The following is a 25,962-nucleotide window of genomic DNA, read 5'->3' as shown; positions in this document are numbered from 1 at the left end:
ATTTATGTCGGAGAGTGTTTTGCCTGTTTTCCTCTAGGAGTTTTATAGTTTCTGGTCTTACATTTAGATCTTTAATCCATTTTGAGTTTACTTTTGTGTTTGGTGTTAGAAAGTGTTCTAGTTTCATTCTTTTACAAGTGGTTGACCAGTTTTCCCAGCACCACTTGTTAAAGAGATTGTCTTTTCTCCATTGTATATTCTTGCCTCCTTTGTCAAAGATAAGGTGTCCATAGGTGTGTGGATTTATCTCGGGGCTTTCTATTTTGTTCCATTGATCTATATTTCTGTCTTTGTGCCAGTACCATACTGTCTTGATGACTGTGGCTTTGTAGTAGAACCTGAAGTCAGGCAGGTTGATTCCCCCAGTTCCATTCTTCATTCTCAAGACTGCTTTGGCTATTCAAAGTTTTTTGTATACCCATACAAATTGTGAAATTATTCGTTCTAGTTCTCTGAAAAATACCATTGGTAGCTTGATAGGGATTGATAGATTGCTTTGGGTAGTATACTCATTTTCACTATATTGATTCTTCTGATCCATGAACATGGTATATTTCTCCATCTATTTGTGTCACCTTTGATTTCTTTCATCAGTGTTTTATAGTTTTCTATATATAGGTCTTTTGTTTCTTTAGGTAGATTTATTACTAAGTATTTTACTATTTTAGTTGCAATGGTGAATGGAATTGTTTCCTTAATTTCTCTGCTTTCTCATTGTTAGTGTATAGGAATGCAAGGGATTTCTGTGTGTTAATTTTATATCCTGCAACTTTACTATATTCATTGATTAGCTCTAGTAATTTTCTGGTGGAGTCTTTAGGGTTTTCTATGTAGAGGATCATGTCATCTGCAAACGGTGAAGAGTTTTATTTCTTCTTTTCCAATTTGGATTCCTTTTATTTCTTTTTCTGCTCTGATTGCTCGGTCACAACTTCCAAAACTATGTTGAATAGTAGTGGTGAAAGTGGGCACCCTTGTCTTGTTCCTGACTTTAGGGGAAATACTTTCAATTTTTCACCATTGAGGATAACGTTTGCTGTGGGTTTGTCCTATATAGCTTTTATGATGTTGAGGTATGTTCCTTCTACTCCTGCTTTCTGGAGGATTTTTATCATAAATGGATGTTGAATTTTGTCAAAGGCTTTCTCTGCATCTACTGAGATAATCATATGGTTTTTATCTTTCAATTTGTTAATGTGGTGTATTACGTTGATTGATTTGCGGATATTGAAGAATCCTTGCATCCCTGAGATAAAGCCCACTTGGTCATGATGTATGATCTTTTTAATGTGTTGTTGGATTCTGTTTGCTAGAATTTTGTTAAGGATTTTTGCTTCTATGTTCATCAGTGATATTGGCCTGTAGTTTTCTTTTTTTTGTGGCATCTTTGTCTGGTTTTGATATTAGGGTGATGGTGGCCTCATAGAATGAGTTTGGAAGTTTATCTTCCTCTGCAATTTTCTGGAGGAGTTCAAGTAGGACACGTGTTAGCTCTTCTCTAATTTCTGGCAGAATTCAGCTGTGAAGCCGTCTGGTCCTGGGCTTTTGTTTGCTGGAAGATTTCTAATTACAGTTTCGATTTCCATGCTTGTGATGGGTCTGTTAAGATTTTCTGTTTCTTCCTGGTTCAGTTTTGGAAAGTTGTACTTATCTAGGAATTTGTTCATTTCTTCCAAGCTGTCCATTTTATTGGCATATAGTTGCTGATGGTAGTCTCTTATGATTCTTTATATTTCTGTGTTGTCTGTTGTGATTTCTCCATTCTCATTTCTAATTTTGTTGATTTGATTCTTCTCCCTTTGTTTCTTGATGAGTCTGGCTAATGGTTTGTCACTTTTATTTATCTTCTCATAGAACCAGCTTTTGGCTTTCTTGATTTTTCCTATGGTCTCTTTTCTTTCTTTTGCATTTATTTCTGCCCTAATAACCCTGGGGTTCTTCATTTCTTCCTTTTCTAGTTGCTTTAGGTGTAGAGTTAGGTTATTTGGACCATACCTTTTTAAAGTGAAGTATAGCTGATTTACAAAGTTATATTAGTTTCTGGTACACAGTAAAATGATTCCTAGATATATCCATATAGATATACCTATATATATCTATATATATATATAGATGTGTGTATATATACACTTGTGTGTGTGTATATATATACACACACACACATATCTACATATATATATATACACATTCTTTTCCACTCTGGTTTATCACACAATACTGAATATACTTTCATGTGCTATAACAGTAGGACTGTGCTGTTTATGTATCATTTTTCATATAGTAGTGTGTATCTACTAATCCGAAACTCCCAATTTTATCCTTCCCCTCTACCTTTCCTCTTTGTTAACTGTAAGTCTGTTTTCTGTCCATGAATGTGTTTCTCTTTTGTAAACAAGTTCATTTGTGACATATTTTAGATTCCAGATATAAGTGGTATCACATGATATTTGCCTTTCTCTTTCTGACTTACTTCACTTAGTATGATCATCTCTAGGTTCATTCATGTTGCTGCAAATGGCATTACTTCCTTCTTTTTTTTCTTTACAAGCAATATTCTACTGTGTTTATATACCACACCTTCTTTATCCATTCATCTATCTATGGACATTTAGATGTTTCTATTCCTTGGCTACTGTATATAGTGATGCTCTGAACACTGGGGTGCATGTATCTTTTAAAATCAGAATTTTCTCTCGATATATGCCCGCAAGTGGGATTGCTGGATCATATGGCACCTCTATTTTCAGTTTTTTAAGGAACCTCCATACTGTTCTCCATAGCAACTGCACCAATATAAATTTCCACCAACAGTGTAGGAGGGTTCCCTTTTCTCCACACCTTCTCCAGTGTTTATTAAAAGCCTCTTAAATGATGGCCATTCTGACCACTGTGAGGTAGTAACTCACTGTCATTTCAATTTGCATTTCTCTAATAATCAGTGATATTAAGCATCTTTTCATGTGTTTCTTGGCCAGCTGCACATCTTTTTTGGAAAACTGTCTTTGGGGCCAATTTTAATTGCAAAATCACTGAAAAAAAAAGGTGCAAAATGCTTTGAAAAAAGCAGCACTATATAGATCATGAAAAGGACACTTGTTTATAAAACTGAGAGCTGAAACATGGAAGAGTACTCCAAAGAAGATATACAACCAACCAAAAACCCATGAAAAGGTGCTCAATGTCACTCATTATTAGAGAAATGCAAATCAAAACAACAATGAGGTATTATTACCTCACATCAGTTAGAATGGCCATCATCAAAAAATCTACAAACAACAAATGTTGGAGATGATATGGAGAAAAGGGGACCTTCCTGCACTGTTGGTGGAAATATAACTGACACCGCCACTACAGAGAACAGGATGGAGGTTCCTTAAGGAGCTAGTAATAAAACTACCATATGACTCAGAAAACCTACTAATAGGAATATACCATAGGAAAACCATAATTCAAAAAGATACATGTACCCCAATGTTCACTGCAGCACTATTTACGACAGTGGAGGACACAGAAGCAATATAGAAGTCCACTGACAGAGGAGCAGATAAAGAAGTTGTGGTGTGTGTGTGTGTGTGTGTGTGTGTGTATAATGGAATATTACACAGCCATAAACAGGACCAAAGTTGGGTCATTTTTGTGATGTGAATGAACCTAGAGTCTGTTAAACAGAGTGAAGCAAGTCAGAAAGAGAAAAACAAATATCATATATTAATGCATATATATGGAATACAAAAAAAAAAAAAAAATGGTACTGATGAACCTATATGCAGGGCAGGAACAGACACAGACATAGAAAACAGACCTGGGGACACAGGCCAGGGAAGGAGAGGGTGGGATGAACTGAGAGAGTAGCATGGATATATATACACTACCACGTGTAAACAGACAGCTAGTGAGAAGCTGCTGTAGAGAACTCAGCTCAGGGTTCTATGATGACCTAGAGGAGTGGGATGGGTGGGTAGAGAGACTTAGGAGGGAGGAGACATATGTATACTTATATTTTATTCACTTTGTTGTACAGTACACATCAACACAACACTGTAAATCAATTACACTCCAATTAAAACAGACAAAAAGAAGGGAGAATACTGTCTTATTTGACTTCATCTGGAAATGTGTGTGTTACAGCACTCAAAATTTTCACTGCTCTGCACATGTCCACAAATGATCATATAATCATTGTAAGTATATTTTAGGTTTATAAATAAATTTCAGGAAGCAGACTAATTCACAAATACAGAATCTATAAATAATGAGGATCAACTGTACATATTAAAAGTACGTCTACATATAGATTGCTTAAAAAAAAACTGTTTCATCAAGTATTTTTTAAATATTATAAGAATGTTTAACTGATATCATGCAGTCATTCAGATTTGCACAGGCTGAAATAAAATTATCAGATTAATACAAAAAGGAAAATACACAATCAGGACATACATTTACAATGGTTTTCTGCTTTTTTCCTTTTTGTTTTGTTGCCTGCACTGTGCAGCATGCAGAATCTGTGTTCCCTGACGAGGGATCAAACCCAAGCCCTTAGCAGTGAGAGCATAGAGATCTAACCCACTGGAATGGCTAGGGAATTTCCTACAATGATTTTATAACTCATACATGCTGTAAATTCCAGGCAATGTTAAAATTTTAAGGGGAGGCAATTCATACTACTTTACATCACAGCAATTATCTTGTAGGTATTTAACTCAAAAATTCATTAATCAAAATGCTGAGTTTAACCTAAGAGCAAAAACAGTATTCTACCAGGAATGGGTCTCATGACAATATTTACTATTCTGGTAACCTCAGCTGGATCTATGATGACAGAGCTTCCTCAGAGCTCAAAAACAGACTCTTGGCCTTTTGCCACAAAGCTCGTGACTAAAGAAAAGAAACTAATCCAATAATGTAAGATACAGCTCAAAGTACAAGGGCAATGATTCAGTGCTGGGTAATATCACAAAATGTGAATGTCAAAAAAAAAAAGGGGGGGTGCAGGATTCTTTTTGGCAATAAGCAAAAAGAATTGTTCAAAACATATAACAATCCCAGTCCAAAGTCAATGAAACATTGAATTAAACCATATTCATGCTCATTTGACAGCACATATAAACTGAAACAATACAGAGAAGATTAGCAAGGCTACCTGCCCAAAAAGTAATGAATATAGTAGATATGAACACAAATACATCAATAATCAATTTAAACATCATGATCTGAAGACACTAATTAAAAGATATTGTTAAGATGGGTCAAAATACATGATCTAACTATATATTGTCTATAAGAAAAAGATAGATTAAGAGGAAAGGATTGATAAAGATATGCCAGGCTGACACTAATCATAAGGGCTGTAGAAAATACAGTAATTTCAGATACAGCAGATTTTGAAGCAAGGAAAATTATCAGGGATAGAGGTGGCATGACATCTTTAATAAGGGATCATTTTTCCAAAAAAGGTTTCATAATCCCTACTGTGCATGCTCTTAACAACTGAGATCATTGTACCACACTTAGCCTATAGTTAACAATACTATATATCTATACTTAAAAATTTATTGAGTGTGTATCTCATGTTGAATATTATTACTACAATTAAAAAGAAATACTTTCTTTGGAAAATGTTGTAGTACTGGTATTAGTTTTGCCATATATGCATGTACATATGTAAATTAAAATAATATCTGTCAAAAAAAAAAAAAAAAAAAGAAGATTAGCAAGGCTACCTGCCCAAGATGACACACAAATTCGTGAAACATTCCACATTTTTAAAAAAACAAACAATAAAAAATCATGTTGATACTATCCAAAGCAATCTACATGTTTAATGCAACCCCTAACAAAATTCCAATCACATTTTTCACAAAAATAGAAGAGACAATCCTAAAACTTGTATGGAACCACATAAAACCCTGAATAGTCAAAGCAATCTTGAGAAAGAAGAACAGAAGTGAAAGCAACATGCTCCCTGGTTTAAAACCGTATTACAAAGCTATAATACTCAAACAGTATACTAGTGGAATAAAAACATAAATAAATCAGTGGAACAGAGAACCCAGAAATATACCCTTGCATATATATGGTCAATTAATTTATGACAGAGGAGCCAAAAACGTAACATGGAGATAGGATATGCTCTTCAATAAACGGTTCTCTGAAAACTGGACAACCACATGTAAAAAAATGACCGGACCTTTATCTTATACCACAAACAAAAATCAATTCAAAATAGACTAAAGACTTAAACTCAAGACCTGAAATCATAAAGCCCCTAAAAGAAAACAAAAGGGGTAAACTCCTTGACATCCATCTTGGCAATAATTGAAGATAACAATCCTTAACATGTATGTACTTAAGAGAGCACTGACCTATGTAAGCTGTAAGGAAGGAGAGGGACTGGAATGAAGGCAGTCAAAAGGTACTACAAACTTCCATTTATAAGATAAATAAGAACTAAGGATATAAATATACAAGATTAATATGATTACCACTGCTGTATGTCATATATGAAAGCTGTTACAAGTAAATCCTGAGTTCTCATCACAAGAAAAATATTTTTTAGAAAGTTCTTTAATTTTGTATCTATAGCAGATGATGATGTTCACTAAACTTGCTGTGATAATGATCTCATGATGTGTGCACATGCTTGTCACCAAGTCATGTCTGACTCTTGGCAACCCCATGGACTGCAGCCCACCAGGCTCCTCTGTCCATGGGATTTCCCAGGCAAGTATACTGGAGTCGGTTGCCATTTCCTTCTCCAGGGGATCTTCCCAACCCAAGGATCGAACCCATGACTCCTGCTTGGCAGGTGGATTCTTTACCACTGAGGCACAGGGGAAGCCATGAAACTATTAGAGGAAAATGAAGGCATAACACTCTTTGACATACATCTCAGCAATACCTTTTACAATCTGTCTCCTAGAGTAAGAGAAATAAAAGCAAAAATAAACAAACAGGATCTAATCAAATTCAAAAGCTTTTGCACAGCAAAAGAAACCATGAACAAAATGAAAAGATAATCCACAGGATGGAAGAGAGTATCTACAACAGTGTGACCCACCTGGGATTAATCTTCAATATTTACAAACAGCTCACGTAGCTCTACGTCAAAATACAAAGTGAAAGTCAAAGTACGAGTGGCTCAGTTGTGTTCAACTCTTTGCGACACCGTGGACTACACAGTCCATGGAATTCTCCAGGCAAGGATACTGGAGTGGGTAGCCTTTCCCTTCTCCAGGGGATCTTCCCAGCTCAGGGATCAAACCCAGGTCTCCTGCATTGCAGGTGGATTCTTTACATGCTGAGCCACAAGGGAAGCCCAAGAATACTGGAGTGGGTAGCCTATCCCTTCTCCAGTGGATTCTTTCCAACCCAGGAACTGAACTGGGGTCTCCTGCTTTGCAGGTGGATTATTTAACCAACTGAACTATCAGGGAAGCCCTATGTAAAACAAACAAACAATCTAATCAAAAAATAGGCAGAAGACCTAAATAGCCATTTCTCCAAAGAAGTCATACAGATGGCCAAGAATTGTAAGAAAAGATGTTCAACACTGCTAATTATAGAGAAATGCAAATGAAAACTACAATGAGGTATCATCTCAAACCAACCAGAATAGTCTACAAACAATAAATGCTGGAGATAGTGAGTAGGAAAGGGAACCCTCCTACACTTTTGGTGCAAATGTAAATTGGTGGAGCCACTATGGAGAACAGTACAGAGGTTCATTAAGAAACTAAATACAGAGCTACTATATGATCCAGCAATTTCATTCCTGGGCATATATGTGGAGGAAAACATGGTTCAAAAGGATACATGGACCCCAATATTCACAGCAACGCTATTTACAATAGCCAGGATATGGAAGCAACCTAAATGTCCATCGACAGAGGAACGGATTAAGACAATGAAGTAAATACAGACAATGGAATATTACTCAGCCATTAAAATGAATGAAATAGTGCCATTTGCAATAGTATGAATGGACCTGGAAATTAACATACTAAGTGAAGTAAGTGAGACCGAGAAAGACAAATATCATATATCATATCACTTATTTGTAGAATCTTAAAAAACAATGATACAAATGAACTCATTTATAAAACAGAAACAGACTCAAGAGAATGAACTTATGTGCTACTGCATAGCACAGGGAACACTGCTCAATACTCTATAAAAACCTAAATAGGCAAAGAGCTTAAAAAAGAATATATATGTATAACACATGTATATATATATATAATAAATATAGAACATGTATATATATAACTGAATCATTTTTCTGTTCACCTGAAATTAACAACTTTACTCCATTATAAAATAAAATTTTTTTAAAAAAGAAAGATATGTGGAAAATCTCCAAATACTTAAAAAAGATTTTAAAAATTTATTTTTTAACATAACGGTCAAAGAAGAAATCTCAAGAGAAATTTTAAGATTTCTGAATTAAACTTTCATTCAATATAACAAAACCTGTGGAATCCAGCAAAAGCAGTGTTTAGAGGAAAATTTATAGCACTGAATGCATATATTAGAGAAAAAGATAATTTGAAAGCAATAATCTAAGGTTTAACTTCAGGCAACTAGAGAAAGATGAAAAACACAAAACTAAAGCAAACAGGAAAAAATAAACAAAAATCAGATTAAAAATTATTGAAATTAAAGACAAAAATCAATAGATTAAAAATCAACAAAACAAAACCTGGTTCTTTGAAATGATCAAAGGTGCTTTGAAACTTTATAAATTTCTATCCAAGATAACCAAGTAAAAGAGAGAAATGACACAAATTACTAATATTAGAAATAAAAGAGGGTCCATCACTATTAACCTATGGACATCAAAAGTATAATTAAGAAATAATATGAACAACTCTATGCTTGCAAATTTGATGATTTAGATGAACCAGACCAATTCCTTGAAAGATACAAGCTACCAAAACTCACACAAGAAGAAACAGATAACCTGAAGAGTCCTATACCTATTTTTACAATTGAATCAATAATTAATAATATCTCAGCAAGCCAGGAATAAAGAGGGAATTTCTTCAGTTTGATAGACAGTGTAAGAAACTTAACTTCATATTTAATGGTGAAAAAGTTGAAGCTTTCTTTCAGATCTGGTATAAGGTAAGAATGAACCTTCTCATCATTGCTTTTCTACATCATACTGGAAGCCCTTGCTAATCCAGTAAGGCAAGAAAAAGAAATAAGAGGTAAACAGATTGGGACAGAAAACATAAATCTGTCTCTATTCACAGATGAGCAGAAAATTTAAAAGAAATGACAAAAATCTCCTAGAATTAATAAGCAGTTATAACAAGGCTGCATAATATAAAGTTAATATATAAAATATCATGTATGAAACGAGTTGCCAGTCCAGGTTCGATGCACAATACTGGATGCTTGGGGCTGGTGCACTGGGACGACCCAGAGGGATGGTATGGGGAGGGAGGAGGGTTCAGGATGGGGAACACATGTATACCTGTGGTGGATTCATTTTGATATTTGGCAAAACTAATACAATTATGTAAAGTTTAAAAATAAAATAAAATTTAAAAAAAAATCCAAAAGTATCTACAGAACAAGTCAAAAAATAAGAATAATAAATGTTTTTCTTGAGTCAAAAAAAAAATAAAAGTCAATTGATTTCTTATATATCATCAATGAACAGTTGAAATTTGAAATTATAAACAAGGTACCATTAATATTAACAACCAAAAAAACCGCCCTGAGATATTTATGTATAAATTTTTAAATATATAAGATTTACAGGAGGAAAATCATAAAACTCTGATTAAATAAATCAAAGAACATACAAATAAAGAGCAAGCTATTTCATGTTAATGGACAGAAGTATTACTACTGATAAGATGTCAACTTTTCCTGATCTACAGTTTCAATGCAATCTCAATCAAAATCCCAGTAAGTTATTTTGTAAATATCAACAAACTGATGTGTTGGAGATTTGATAAAGTTTGGAGAGGCAAATGATCCAGAATAGTCAACATAACACTGAAGGAAAAGGACAAACGTAAGGACTCATATAATCTGATTTAAAGAATTATTATAAAGTTGCATTAATCAGGACAGTGTGGTACTGCTGAAAGAAAAGACAAATAGATCAATAAAACAAAAAAGAAAGCTCAAAAATAGAGCCCCTGAAATATACTCAACTGATACCTGATAAAGGAATAAAAGCAATACAAAGCAAAGACAGTCTTTTCAACAAATGATGCTGGAACAAGTGGACATTCATACGCAAAAATATGCACCTAGACAAAGGCCTTATAGCTTTCACAAAAGATAAATAAATAAAAATGATCAAAGACCTAAATTGCAAATGTGAAATCGTAATACTTCTTGAGCACAACATGGCTGAAAACTTAATGATCTTATGTTTTATTTCATCATAAATTTAAAGATTCTAGAATATGGCTGAAGCAATGAGATCTCTCCTTTGAGAGAGGTTTAAAAGAGGACACCAGATTTACTTTCACTGTGGTTTAACACAAAGAGAGAAAAATTAAGAATATAAGAGGATCAAAGTCGAAAACAAATGAGTTCTCTTATTGTCAAATTTACTAAATATATGACTTCCTAGCCATTTCCATTAAAATATATAAATATATATATATATACACACATGACATGTCTACAGTTTCACAGTAGCAATCTTGCAGTATCACAGGCTAAAACAGCCTTTTACTTCAAAATGCAGTAACTCAAAAAAAAAAAAATGCAGTAACTCATATTTAAACAAACAATCCAGAAGATCCTTGACCCAATAAGGTGACATACAAGACGAGCCAATGAACAAAAGTGAAGTACATAGACTACTGGAGATAATAAACTTTAGGTGGTACACAGATATGTGTTTTAAATTTTAATTATTATGCATTCATTTTATAGCTTACTTATCATAGCAAAGGATGTTGATTGCCCATGTAGGGTAATAATACATAAAGTTTCATTTTTAAATACATTTATTTAGGTAGCAAAACAGGGTCAATTTAGATCTGGCAATACTATGAACATCAACTATGAATGACTTTTGAAAATCACTGATATAGGTTATATTTGGCATATATAATAGTGGTCACATCAATGTTGGGCATTCTGCTAAGTACTTTACATACATTATTTTATTCTATCTTTACAACAATCTATTCAATCATTACTAAATTGAATTCACAGATTTTATGTTAGAAAACTAAGGGTCAAAAAAAGGCTAAAAAATCCGCCCAAGGTCATCAGGGATAATAAAAGGCAGAGACACAGGTCTCTCTGTCAGATACTAAAGTCTTGAGTTCTTGCCCTACGTGTTATACTATTTCTCTAGTGTAAAGGAGGAAAGACCGAGAATATAAGAGGACAAAGTAAAACTGAAGTGAATCTCTTTGAGACAGAAACACATCAGTCACTTAATGTGATTCCTGACATAAGGTCATATGCAACATGTTTCCTTGCCTTAACTACAGTGCGGTTACAGCACTTGCTTGAGCTTCAGGGACCAAGCTTTGTTGTGCCAGAAGATACTGCTAGAGAAAGGATTAAGCAACAAAGTTATATTGAACATCAAAGTTCATACTCCTTATATCCATGTATATTTTTGTATTCCATGTATCTAAGAATGTGTGATTACCGTCACTTAACCAGTCCCTACATCTAGGAGCCCAAAGACAAAGCACATTTCTACTAAAACAAGGGTCTCTTCTGGTTATATCTGCTTGTTTAGTGGTCCAATGCTAGCAACCATACTACTGACTCCTCTCAAGTGTGCTTGAATTCCAAGCACTTTTGATATTTAATAATAAAGGAGTCAATGGCCTACTTACACCCTCATTTGACTATGGGACAGAGAAGGTTAAAGAATTATATTTTATCAGAGTAAGTAAAGAAAATAAATTTTCCAGTGTACACCATGAAACAATTCTATATTATGAAAGGCTGGAGAAAATGTACCTGAATTCATTTAGTGCATCAACTATTCGATTATATGCCAAACTCCTCTGACTGGCATCAGCTGATCTCCGGCTCATTTTCATAGCCTTGAAAGCAATCAAATAGTTAATTCTTATACTGACCATGGGCAAAATATGGGGGGAAAAAGTAAAAGACAAAATCACATATTTATATAACATTTTACCTACCATTCTTAACTAGATATGTATAAAGAAGGCACACATATTTCTAGTGGCTTGTTTTTGCACTTTTGGTCATTAATGAGTATAATAAAATTCAAATTTTTCTGATGTTAGGCCTCTTAATTGGAAGAGAATATCAAAACACAAAGAAACTGACATTGCCAGTTTCTGAGTTACATAAAACTTTTCTCCCAAACAGATCATAAAATGCTAACTCAGTAACAACTCCTGAGTTTCACTAATATTTCATAAACAGTGGTTCTGTTAAGTAAATCCTTTTTTTAAACCTAAAACATAAATATTCTACTGAAAGATATCTCAAGTTATTAGTAATGTTTGCTTTCTTAAAAAGATATTTAGCCAAGGTTTAGAAGTCCTACTTTAGGTAGACAAAAAGATCAGAATATGGTTATCAGAAAGAACTTTGAAATTTTTAAAACTTTTTCAAAGATAATGTAATTCTACATTACTTATGTAATTACACATTAATTTTTTTAATATTCAAATATATATTTAAGAGAAGGTTAGACTACTTCAGGCTAGAATCATTCATGTACATCCGAAAGCTTCGTAAGGTAAAAGTGACAATTTTTGTTTTCACAAACTGCTGAGAGACTCCTAATTTATAAAGAAGTAAATATTCTTTGGCTAGAATTGAGCAATATTCTTCCTTAACTTTATGAAATAAAAAAATTTAACTACATTATAGATCTCAAAAGGTAGTGTAGACTTTGAAATAACTCCCACAGTGCTCAGAAACAGAATCTATAGTTTTTCATTTAAAATATAAATAAGTGATCATTTGAAAACAGCCCTAGAACATAACTTATGTAGGTATTTCAATGTTTACTATAGTCTACGATTAATTAACTACAGAATAAGTTCTATTCATTTATATGAAAGTATTCACTCAGCTCTTTCAGTTTTATAAAGAAATGAGTTGTTAAACATAAACAAATATACAGCTGCAATGTGCCCTTTAGGGTGCAGAATGAACAAAGCATTAAAACATTTAAAAAGTAACCTCTAAAGAGTTCTGTAGTGCTTGATTATTTCAAGTTTTATACAAAGTTTAAACACTTTTCCCTGTAACTGAAATGTCAGTTCAGCCACGGCTTAATATTCTGTGTACTGACTTTGGCAAAAACTGACTACAAAAAACACAGTAGCAAACTGAAGAAAATGTCACAAGTGTTGAACTTCTGAAACATGAAAATGGACTTTACTCATCGCTCACTAAAAAGGTATTGCTAATGATCTATTTGTCTTTTAATAGATTTATTGTGAATAACTAACATAGTGCCTTCTTTAGAGGCACATGATCCTCAGGCACTAATGAGTTACTGAAATGCACCCTCTGCTTTCTAGACCATTCTAATTGCTCCTGCATCTCTTGTTTCTTTTACTAGTCTCTTTCAAACATGCTGCCATAATAACCTTCTTAGAGCACAATTTGAAGGCAGTCTAACAAAGTCAAAAATCCTTGCAAGCATTCTAGACTCCTTGTGATCTGGTCCACATTAACTCTGTTAGCCACACCACCTACTACTACTTTTTGTATCCTTTCCTTTCTGAATTCTGTCACAGGGATTAAGAAATTTAGTTATGTTCAATGATTCAACTTATAGGAATCTCATAAAACATAATCTGGAAAATTCACCAAGATGTTAACTGAAGTGTAGCTACAGCTGAGAAAAACCAGATATGGCCTAATTAACTTAAAAGGAGGGAAGCCACTAAAATATATTTAAGAACCATTTATAATGAGAAATGTACATGTTAACAAGGATGAATTTTTCAAAACAGGCACATAATAAAAACAATATGAACACAGCACAGTCCCAATCAAGTAAAATACAATATGCATAGAAAAGGTCTGAGTAAGAGTTTCAGCAAAATGTTAATGAGTTATCTTTGGGTGGCAAAGATAGCAATTTTCCCTGTTACTCTGCTGTTACCCATTTTTCAAAGCATTACATTTAAAAAATTCTACAACTCCTTTAAGATGCAGTCCAAATGAAATATCTTCTCAGAAGGAAGTCATTTTTCTTCCCTATGAACTCCTAAAACACTTTGCTTTTCCTTCTTTTTTACTCTTATGTTCTATCTCATATTCACAATTTTCTTTACATCAATTTATTACATGCGATATCAGCAGCATTTGACATCTACCTTCTTAGACCACTTTCTTCACCAGGCTTACCCCAAAAGTACTCTCTCTTGTTTTTCCTCCTACTTAAATGGGCAATCCTCAGTCTCCCTAGCTAGTTCTCAGCTCCTCCAAATTTGACTACTGAAATGCTCCACAAATCAGGATCTCCTCTCCCTCTCAATCAGCTTCTTAGATTAAAATACCATCTATATACTGGTGACTGCTCAGCCAGGACCCTAAACTCTAGACTCACAATTACTTGGATGTACAGGAGGCATCACAAACAAACTCCTGATCTTCCTCCACCAAACCCGTTCCATTTGTAGTTTTCCCATTTTAGTTCTGCCAATTCCATCCATCTTATTGCTCAAAAGAAAAATCCCAGTCCATCGCCATGATTCTTCCTTTTACAGTTCCAACTCAGTCCATCAGCTAATCTCATTAGCTCTATTTTCAAATATACCCAGAATCCAACCATTTCTCACCAATTCCATCATGAAACTGGTTTGACTACCCATCATCTCTCACTTGAATTATATTTCAATAGCCTTGTAACTCAGAGAAGGCAATGGCAACCCACTCCAGTACTCTTGCCTGCAGAATCCCATGGATGGAGGAGCCTGGTAGGCTATAGTCCATGGAGTCACTAGGAGTCAGACACAACTGAGCGACTTTGCTTTCACTTTTTACTTTCATGCACTGGAGAAGGAAATGGCAACCCACTCCAGTGTTCTTGCCTGGAGAATCCTAGGGACAGAGGAGCCTGTTGGGCTGCCATTTATGGGGTAGCACAGAGTCAGACACGACTGACGTGACTTAGCAGCAGCAGCAGCAGCAACACCCTTGTAACTGATTCCAAAGCATCTAACTTTGCCCCTAGAAAATCTATTCTCCACCAGCAGTAAAAGTGATTCTCCTGAATCATGTCATTTTCCTGCTCAAAACACTCCCATGGCTTACTATCTTTCTTAAGTGTATATGCCCATGCTCATACAATGGTATCCTGTAAGGCCCTACATGATTTAGTCCAACTTCTACCCTAGCCATTTTGGCCTCCTTACTCCTCCCCACTGATGCCCAAGCATCAGGCTTACTCCTTTGCCTCTACTTGTAAAATTCTTGTCTCAGATGGTTATACCAAATTTCCTCTCTATCTCTGGATCATATGTGACTTTATCAGGAGCATTCTTGACTATCCTATAAAAATTTGTAATCCTCCATCCAGCATTCCATAAAAACCTGTCTCTTATTTTTCTTCATAGTACTTATTACCATCCAAAATCTTATACACTCATTTATTTGCTGCCCCATGATCTAGAGAGTTGCTTTTTTTCACTCTTATCCTCAGTTGCTAGAAGAGGCCTGCCACATTACAGGCCCTCAAATATTTATTTATTGAATGGATAAATGACCTTAGATCTTTTTTTAGGCAATAAGCTCCTTAAAAAGAGCTAAAGTCAATATTATGTGGCAGCCTGGATGGGAGGGGAGTTTTGGAGAATGGATACATATATGTATGGCTGAATCCCTTTGCTGTTCACCTAAAATTATCACCACATTGTTAATCGGCTATACCCCAATACAAAATAAAAAGTTTAATAAAAAAAAAAAAAGAACTGAAGTCTACTTTGCATCTCCCAGGTCACTTTGTAGGGTACCTGCACAGAGTCTGTTAATTTTTCTGCCATGAATAAAGACAATGCTTAAGCAAGAGAATAAGATTCAAAGGAAAATAAAAAATAAAAACAAACCACAAACGTGGTTATGCTTACCTGTTCTATTGCACTCTTTAATTTGTTCATGTGGCTTTCAAACAGAGGAAAATGTGAAAAAAAGAACTCATTAAATTTGTTACTTTCATCTTCATCTTTGGATAATGAAAAGATTACCCCAATTGCAATCTTCTTTTTCCTCACAATTCCTGGGTTAGGGCCACAGCTTTCATCTGACAGATTAAAGCTTTCTTCTATAGACCTTAAAAATAAATGTTTTTTTTTTTATTTTAAAAATATGAAAATGAGTAAATTCACAATTCAATCTCCTTGGTAATTAAATGTAGGCAAGCTAAAGGTCTTGCAGTGTTTTATCAAGTAAATCTAAAACTTCATTATCAATTATGTATATCTTTGAGAAATATATTGGCTATTCCTTTATATTCATATTTTTGTAAGAAACTTTAATAGAGTCAGATTGGAAACGTTTTTGTTCAATTATGGAAACAGTGACAGACTTAAATTTTAGGGGGCTCCAAAATCACTGCAGATGATGACTGTAGCCATGAAATTAAAAGATGCTTGCTCCTTGGAAGAAAAGTTATGACCAACCTAGACAGCATATTAAAAAGCAGAGACATTATTTTGCCAACAAAGGTCCATCTAGTCAAAGCTGTGGTTTTTCCAGTAGTCGTGTATGGATGTGAGAGTTGGACTATAAAGAAAGTTGAGTGCTGAAAAATCGATGCTTTTGAACTGTGGTGTTGGAGAAGACTCCTCAGAGTCCCTTGGACTGCAGGGAGATCAAACCAGTCCATCCTACAGGAAATCAGTCCTGAATATTCATTGGTAGGACTGATGCTGATGCTGAAACTCCAATACTTTGGCCAGCTGATGCAAAGAACTGACTCACTGGAAAAGACTCTGATGCTGGGAAAGACTGAAGGCGGGAGGAGAAGGGGGTGACAGAGGATGATATGGTTGGATGGCATCACCAACTCAATGGACATGAATTTGAGTAAACTCTGGCAGTTGGTGATAGAGAGGTCTGGCGTGCTGCAGTCCATGGGGTCCCAAAGAGTCAGACACAACCGAGCAACTGAACCGAACTGAAAAAAAGTAAGTAACCCCAGTGCAAAACCAACCTAAAAGAGCCTGAATTTCAAGGTTTATAGACGAGTCTAATCTCTTCACTGTTCTAGAATCTACTTCTCCCTTTTGATTCCAGAAGTAAAGTCAAAGATGAAGGAATAAAAGGAGTGAATAAAAAACGAATCAAGCTTCATCATCTTTACTGATACTTAACACAGATTTAAAAAAAAAAATTTCAAGAATGAATGAATTTGCCTGAATAGAAACATGAAAAACTAGAATATCAAAACATGCAATAAATGGACCAATGACCAAAACAGAAGAGTTAAAACTATAAAACCCTTAAAATATAGGATAAAATTCTCATGACATTGGATTTGGCAGTGATTTCTTGCCTGGAAAATCCCATGGATGGAGGAGCCTGGAAGGCTGCAGTCCATGGGGTCACTGCGGGTTGGACACGACTGAGCGACTTCACTTTCACTTTCTTGGATGACACGAAAAGTAAAGCAGCAAAGGAAAAAAATAAATCTGGCAACACAGAAATTAAGAACTGCTGTGTATCTAAAGTGGTTTCCCAGGTGGCTCAGTGATAAAGAATCTGCCTGCCAGTGCAGGAGATGTAGGTTCAATCCCTGGGTCAGGAAGATCTCCTGGAGGAGGGAATGGCAATCCACTCCAGTATTCTCGCCTGGGAAATCTCACGGACAGAGGAGCCTGGCGGGCTACAGTCTATAGGGTCACAGAGTCCAGGGTCAGATACGACTGACTGAACACAAATGCACGTGTACCAAAAGACGTATCAACAAAATAAAAAGGCAACCAATAGAATGGTATAAAATATTTCAAAACATATATCTGATAAGGGATTGATATTTAGAAGTATATAAAGAACTGCTACAACAACAATACATCTGATTAAAAAATGAGTAAAACACCTGAACAGACATATCTCCAAAGAAAACATACACATGGCCAATAAGCATATGAAAACAACATCACTAGCTATTCAGTTCAGTTCAGTTCAGTTGCTCAGTTGTGTCCGACTCTTTGCGACCCCATGAATCACAGCACGCCAGGCCTCCCTGTCCATCACCAACTCCCGGAGTTCACTCAGACTCACGTCCATTGAGTCAGTGATGCCATCCAGCCATCTCATCCTCTGTCGTCCCCTTCTCCTCCTGCCCCCAACCCCTCCCAGCATCAGAGTCTTTTCCAATGAGTCAACTCATTGCATGAGGTGGCCAAAGTACTGGAGTTTCAGCTTTAGCATCATTCCTTCCAAATAAATCCCAGGGCTGATCTCCTTCAGAATGGACTGGTTGGAAGGGACTTTCAAGAGTCTTCTCCAACACCACAGTTCAAAAGCATCAATTCTTTGGCACTCAGCTTTCTTCACAGTCCAACTCTCACATCCATACATGACCACTGTAGGCTATGGAAAAACCATAGCCTTGACTAGACGGACCTTTGTTGGCAAAGTAATGTCTCTGCTTTTCAATATGCTATCTAGGTTGGTCATAACTTTCCTTCACTAGCTATTAGAGAAATCCAAATGAAAATTACAATGAGATATCATTTAACACCCCTACAGATAGTTATTAATTTTAAAAAATGGAAATTAACTACTGGTGAGGATGTGAAGAAATTAGAACTCTTATGCATTTCTAGTGGGGGTGGGGGAGTGAAAATTCCCTGGCAGTCCACTGGTTAGGACTTCATGCTTCCAATGAAGGGGGCACAGATTCAATCCCTAGTCAGAGAACTAAGATCCATCATGCAGCTTGGCGCAATCAAAAAAAACCAAAACAAAACCTGGCCATTTATAGTGGGAATATAAGTAAAGTGGTGGGGCGTTCTGGTGAAAACTATAGCAGTTCCTCAAAAACACAGAATTACGATACAATGCAGGAATTCCACTTCTGGGTATGTAAGGATAAAAATTTTATGATTCCACTTATATGATGTATGTAGTCAAATTTACAAAGAAAAAAATAGCATAGTAGTTGCCAGGGGCTAAAGGGAGGAAGGAATCGAGGAATTACTGCCTAATGTCTACAGAGGTTCAGTTCAGTTCAGTTGCTCAGTCGTGTCCCGCTCTTTGTGACCCCATGGACTCATGCGGGGTTCAGCTGGGGGAGATAAAAACAGTTCTAAATGTGAATGGTCATCGATGCACAGCAATGTGAAGGTACTTAACACCACTGAACTACACTGATAATAATGGTTAAAATGGTATATTGTATGTTATGCATAACGTAACACAGTTTTTTAAAAAGTAATACACTTTAAAATTTTCCAGTTGCAAACTTTAAAAATACAAACTACAAGTCCAGGCTCTTAACATACAAAATTGTGTTTAAGGAACTAGTCAATCTTGTGGTAAAATAAAAGTTCCAACTTACCATCTAGGAAATACCCCATTCTCTAAACTTGTTGTTTGGCTACGTCGCCAGCGTCGCTGGTAGCTGCTGGCACAACTTCGGGTAAGTGAGGAGTTTGGAGAGGGAAATGGTGTAATAAGCAAGCTGCTGAGAGATGCTGTCAAGTCAGAATAAGAACAAGTACAATTTTTAAGTTAATAATAACTAAAAACAGGAACAAATTTCTTTTTAATAAATTTAATAACAGTGACTCAAAATTTCCATTTTGCTGAATGAAGCTCTAAAATCTCCATTAAATATATATATATATCATTGTTGGAGCAAGGTCCCAGAAAAAAAATCACATAATAAAAGTGATTCAGCAAGAGATCCTGATACCCTTTTGCCATCTTCACTTTTTCCCCACCCCACTCTAGAAGAAAATGCTATTTTGAAATAAATCTTTATTCCTTTGGTGATGACACTGACTCCAAGCTTAGATGAACCTCTCGGCACAGGTTTATCACAGAACATCTCATACAATAAACTAAGATTATTTTTCTCGCTAATCTCTCATTAGAACCTGTGCTCTTTAAGGATATAATCTGGGTGGTTGTTTTTTTGTTTTTTGTTTTTTCTTAAATCCTCAGAATGTTTCAATAAAACTTTGTCAGACAAATTTTGGAAGAGTAGATATCTCAAAGAAATATGTATAACACTGGTTCAAAATATCTAAGTTTCTCTGGGCAAGAGACAATCTGACATTTTAAACCCAGTCAGGAGAAAACAGATGTAAGCAAATGTATTTTTTCTACTATGCTATTTAAACAGTCTCTTGAGCAATACTATTTTTCTGACTGAGTGTGTATTCATCCAGGCCATGCTCCATCAGGCATATTTTTACTATTAAATATGAAAAAAATTTTAATTTAAAATACTTATTTCTGCTGTTTCTACAATTCTCGTCAGGCTAATATCAATACCAACAAACTGTACTCATAAAATTAAATGATTAAAACAAAGATTAAAAAGGAAATCAATGTCAGGTAACAGTGATCTCATAAAAACTGGATTAACACATGAACCTATCGTTACCGGAGCGTGCTATGCCACTGTCTCTGTCCTCATTCAGTTCTCTTCCAGGCATGTCCATTGGGTTGCTGTGAACTGTGAATCAAGACAAAACTGTGACTTATAAAACACAGTGCTGTTCAGGTTGATGTTCCTTTTAAAATAGCAAACTAAATCATGCTCATCTCATTGCATTCCTTTATTTTTTTCAACAGCATGGCACAAACCCAACACCAAGAGCTTATTATTCAGTTGAACAAGCTTTGAGATCTATGTGTAAACAATCTGTGACATAATATATAAAGAAGCAAAGGGTGACTAAAATAAGCATTTTAGAAGCACATTCAATGACATGAATATATTCACAATATACTACTACATGATAAAAAGGCAAGCTACTGACCAGTAAAGAACAATGGTTGCTGAGGCTAAGTGATTGGCATATGACGGTTAATCTACTGTTCTGACTATATAAATATATGTTTTAAAATTCTATAATAAAAATTAAGAAAACGGAACAGTATAATCCCAATTTCTATTTAAAACAAACAAAAACTAAGGAGGTACTTCTGGTTGACAAAATGGCTAATACATATTTTTTGCCTATTTCTCATCTTTTCCAAATTTTCTATACTATATATACATTGTTTATATTTCTAAGGAAAATACATACTAATTAAAACAAGAAGTTGGATACAACTTCCTGGATACAGAAGCATGAACACAGTCTACAATCATCTATTTAGTGATATCAATATAAACAAATACAGTCAGAGATGCCTTTTATAGAATATAATGGTGCTTGTTCATCTGAATCTTAGCTCCAAGAAAAATCATTCTTATGGAATAGTGTAGATCAGAAATTGCACAACAACAGTATTTTCTGTGATTGATGAACTATATGATACAAAAGCTACTCAGCCATGGAAACAAGATAGTATCACATTAGAAATTCAACTGGTATTTTAAGAAATAATGTTCATACTATATTTTGGTTTAGGATTCTAAAGTTAAAATCATTATTACATAATGAGGCAAGAAATGACAAACTGAAATTTCATGAAAATGTCATTTCTACTCATAACTTAGTTTCTGGAAACCTTAACAACACATTCAATAGAAAGATATTAAGTCCTTAAACTTCCTAAGCACCGTTTTCTTAACTGCACACCATCCCCAAATGCATTTCTCTATCTACTCTCTTGTTTCCACAGCGTATCTATGAATTCTAGCCGCTGGGGCACACCAACTAGTCTACCCACACAGCACACGGCAAACCTGCAAAGAAAGAGGCGCTCCTGATCAGGCGGAGCGGACCCTGTTCAGAGAATGCCCGCCTAGGGCTGCAGAACTGTGAAAGACCTACATGGCAAAAACGTAAAATACATATGAAAGAGGGCTGTTAGAGAAGCCACAATGTGTCAGGAATAAAAGGTGAGCTAAGGCAGCACAAAAGCAGACCAACAGATATGAATGGAAATCTTTAAGTAAGAATAATTCAAGCTGACTTCCTATTTTTGAAACAGGATGGTTTCCCTCTGGCCATGGCTTATGACACCATAACAATTTCATGCCTATTAAGTCCACATATAGTAATAAAATAAGCTTCCACTATGTAAGGTAAAAATTATTTTATAAGCTTCCACTATATAAGGTAAAAATTATATTAAATGTTCAATCCTTTCTCATCTAAAACAATATTTTTAAAGATTAAAAAAGCACAGTGATGTTATATACATAATTTGATATTTGCCAAAAGAATTTATCCTTTAAAAATCAATTTTAATATTACAGAGTATTGTGTAACTAAAATTAAGAAGAAAACCACCTAAGCGCTTGGCTGAAAAAGCTGAACACAACATAAAACAAAGGGCAAATAAAGAAAAGGGGTCTACTGACAAATAAGTATGAATCTGATTTTTCTAAACTAGTGCTAAATTATAAATTAATGGAGAAACCAGAGTTCCTAGAGCAGAGGTCAGCCACTATGGAAGCAGGAAAGCCAAGGCAGCCTGTCAGGGCCAGACTCCCAGCTGCTCAAGGTAGTAGCTGCCACACACTTGACCAAGAGAAGGTAAGAGTCTGAAGCCCAAGAGAGCATAACATTACAGCCTGGAAGCAAGCACCTGAGTTACTTATTAGTTAGGGTTAATCCAGATGGCCTAAAGAGCCACCTAGGAGGTTGATCTAGGACAGAACTGACGGCTTTACTGTTTTAAAAAGTGACAAATGTATTTTTAAATTGTTAATAGGTATTTTTCTATAACAAGAGTTTCTATAATTACAGTGAATGTGCAGCAATCCTTCCATGTTTCATTGTTCAGTTCTTCCTTCAACTTTTCCTATTTACCTCAAAACTTACCTGCTCTCTTTAATCTCATTCCTTACTCTTCCCTACTCTGAGTATGTGACTTTGTCTCCTACAGTATGCATATGTATATGTGTGTATACAAGAAGAATCACCATATGGGAACTCTCATTTTCCTACACTGCTATCTCCAGACTTAATTCTTACTCATCCCTGCCTCCTTCCTGCCTGAGCAGTAATAATAGGTAATATTATTCAAGCCTTTCTTTGTGAGAGGCTTTAGTGAAAAATCCCGAGATGTCCCTCTCTCCCTCCCTTTCATTTCAAAGCTAATTCTTCTAAATCAGCTAGACCCTTCAAAAATCTCACTTTACCAGTATCACCTCTATTTCCAACCTCATTCTCCTTATAAACATCCTTTTCCATCAACATTTAAATACTGTCAGAACTCTTCTCCCTTCTCCCCATATATCTAATCCTGTAGTTCAACAGTTCTTAAAATGTGGTCCAAGGACCCTCTTCGGGGACCCTGCAACCCTTTCATGGGGTTACATGTTATTACTGGTGTACTTCTCCCAAAAAACTTCTCAACAACTCTTTATCCTCACTGACACAATCTTATTCTAGGTCCCCATTATGTGTCACTGGACTATTATAAGCAGTCTTCTAATATGGGTCTTTTCTCAATCCCACTGGCTCATCTGAGTCCTTTCCCAAAGCAATTAGGATATTCTTTTGCAGATACAAATCTGATCTGATCATGTTTCTATATTCTGAAAACTCCTCCGTGGTGGCCTTGAGAATGCACCACAAAGCTCTCCAGTTATAAGGATGGAAATTGGCCAAGCACCCCAGCTGCTGTGTTTTTAAATCCATTGCTAGATTTGGGCAAGGTCACATACCCCACAGCCTGCTCCTAGTCGATGACTGAACACAGCAGGTATAACAAGGTAAAGCCCATTTTAGCAAGACATGGGTCACTTCTGACAACCAAGTATAACTCAAAGACTTGTCCACAGCCTTATCAAACCTTCCCTGGACTAGTGTGGCATGCTGAAACATATCCACTCAAGCTTTTATTCCTCTCCTTCAATTAAGGTCAAACTTACACCATAATCTGAGGGCTCTCTGAACCCTTCCCAGCTTCCTCTTCTCTCACTAAATAGAGACACTGATGTATAGAACCGTCTTATGGACTCTGTGAGAGAGGGAGAGGGTGGGAAGATTTGGGAGAATGTCATTGAAACATGTAAAATATCATGTATGAAACGAGTTGCCAGTCCAGGTTCAATGCACGATACTGGATGCTTGGGGCTGGTGCACTGGGATGACCCAGAGGGACGGAATGGGGAGGGAGGAGGGAGGAGGGTTCAGGATGGGGAACATATGTATACCTGTGGCGGATTCATTTTGATAGTTGGCAAAACTAATACAATTATGTAAAGTTTAAAAATAAAATAAATAAATTAATTTAAAAAATAAATATTATTATTTATTAATACTAAATTCTGTGCATGTTTACTCTTGCCTTGGAACCTGTTAAAAATCAAGTGGAAGACCCAAACTAACACATTCTCCCTGGCACCCCACTGCTCAAAGAATAACTTGAAACTTCTCAGTGTGGTGGCCCACAATCTCCATCATGATCTGACTCTTGCTCATTTCTTTACTTCTTTTCACTTCCTTTAACTCATATTCACACTGTGCTCCACCCACATTGATTTATTCACATTCTTTCTACACTCATTGTATCTGTTGCACTTAGATCTATGAACATGCTATTGCTTTTTCCTAGGACATTTCTTGTCCCAACTGTCAGGCAAATTCTTCAAGTTTAAGCTCACTTCTTTAAGAAAGAAGTGGTGCGAGTGAACACGGTGTTCCTCCTCATTTCTAACACATCATGCTCTTAGTCTCACCCAAGAATTAACTATAGTATACTATAATTGAATACTGTATCACAGTATACAATTTCACTAACTATAAATCCACTGAGGCAGGAACTGTGTTCACCACTGGTTTCTCATGGCCTAGCAGAGGTGCCTGGCATATAATAAGTGCTTGATAAGTATTTGTTGATTAATTGAAAATTTAAAGAAAATAAGAAATGATATTCAAATATCCTTGATTCACAATTAAGAATGTACAAGAAAAAGCTGTTCATGAAAAAGTCTATGCTTTGTTAAATGTATTACTTTTGTATTCCATATTAAAACAGAAAAGCTGAGTATATCTAGCATCTGTGGTGTACTTTACCTTTATACATAATAATGGATTTATATTATTAAACAGCTTTTAATAAGCCCCTTTAACTTTGAAAACTGTCAAATTATTAAAAAAAACACTTGTCATATTTTTACTTTATTAAAATGAATGAAATAATTGAGTTAAGCAAAAGTAGAACTTCTATTTTTCTATAAAATGCATGCTTTCTAAATTACATGCCAGACATTGTAACTAGCCCACAGCAGGTAGTTAATAAATGGTTGCTATTTGAATGAACATGAATTATTAAAAATATATGATGCTATAATGTTAGAGTTGGGAGGAAAAAAACTTCAACTAATATGTATAACTGATATCTATTGATTGAAATTACAAATGAAAGTTTTTAGTAAACAGGGAATGAGGAAACTATTCATCCAATGCTAACTGCTGTCTACTCTGACACACTTCAGTTCTGTATGCACTGGAAATATGGTCAGAAGTAATTTAGCTGATCTTCGTAAGATACAACAAAGGACCAGATATTTTAGAAATAGTCTGTCACTTTAAAATGCTGAACTTAGATATCAAATGGCTTCCCCAGTAGCTCAGTTGGTAAAGAATCCGCCTGCAATGCAGGAGACCCTGGGTTGATTCCTGGGTCGGGAAGATCCCCTGGAGAAGGGACAGGCTACTCACTCCAGTATTCCTGGGCTTTCCTGGTGGCTCAATTGGTAAAGAATCCGCCTGTAATGTGGGAGACCTGGGTTTGACCCCTGGGTTGGGAAGATCCCCTGGAGGAGGACATGGCAACCCAGTCCAGTATCCTTGCCTGATGAGTCCCATGGACAGAGGAGCCTGGCAGGCTACAGTCCACAGGGTGGTAGAGTCAGACACGACTCAGTGACTTTCACTT

General features: G+C 35.6%; 1 protein-coding gene and 1 pseudogene across 5 annotated transcripts in view; one reads left to right on the top strand and one right to left on the bottom strand.

The window, feature by feature from the left end:
• FNIP1 (folliculin interacting protein 1) overlaps nt 1–25,962 on the bottom strand; it is a 127,529-nt gene that overhangs the window by 29,583 nt on the left and 71,984 nt on the right. For 4 of the 5 annotated variants that reach the window (XM_055548166.1, XM_055548180.1, XM_055548172.1 and 1 more), the window contains 5 exons: nt 21,812–21,895; nt 20,558–20,629; nt 19,505–19,640; nt 16,068–16,269; nt 11,962–12,047 (listed from right to left, as the gene is read on the bottom strand). In XM_055548166.1, coding sequence (XP_055404141.1) covers nt 11,962–12,047; nt 16,068–16,269; nt 19,505–19,640; nt 20,558–20,629; nt 21,812–21,895 — 580 coding nt within the window. The remainder of the gene's footprint in view (nt 1–11,961; nt 12,048–16,067; nt 16,270–19,504; nt 19,641–20,557; nt 20,630–21,811; nt 21,896–25,962) is intronic. The other variant, XM_055548169.1, reaches the window with a different exon arrangement.
• Nucleotides 5,669–5,767, top strand: LOC129642563 (uncharacterized; annotated as a pseudogene).

The sequence above is a fragment of the Bubalus kerabau genome, chromosome 1 (genome assembly GCF_029407905.1).
Source record: "Bubalus kerabau isolate K-KA32 ecotype Philippines breed swamp buffalo chromosome 1, PCC_UOA_SB_1v2, whole genome shotgun sequence".
NCBI classification, from domain to species: Eukaryota; Metazoa; Chordata; class Mammalia; order Artiodactyla; family Bovidae; genus Bubalus; species Bubalus kerabau.
The sequence above is the reverse complement of the archived record's forward strand: the minus strand, read 5'-3'. Positions and strand labels throughout refer to the sequence as shown.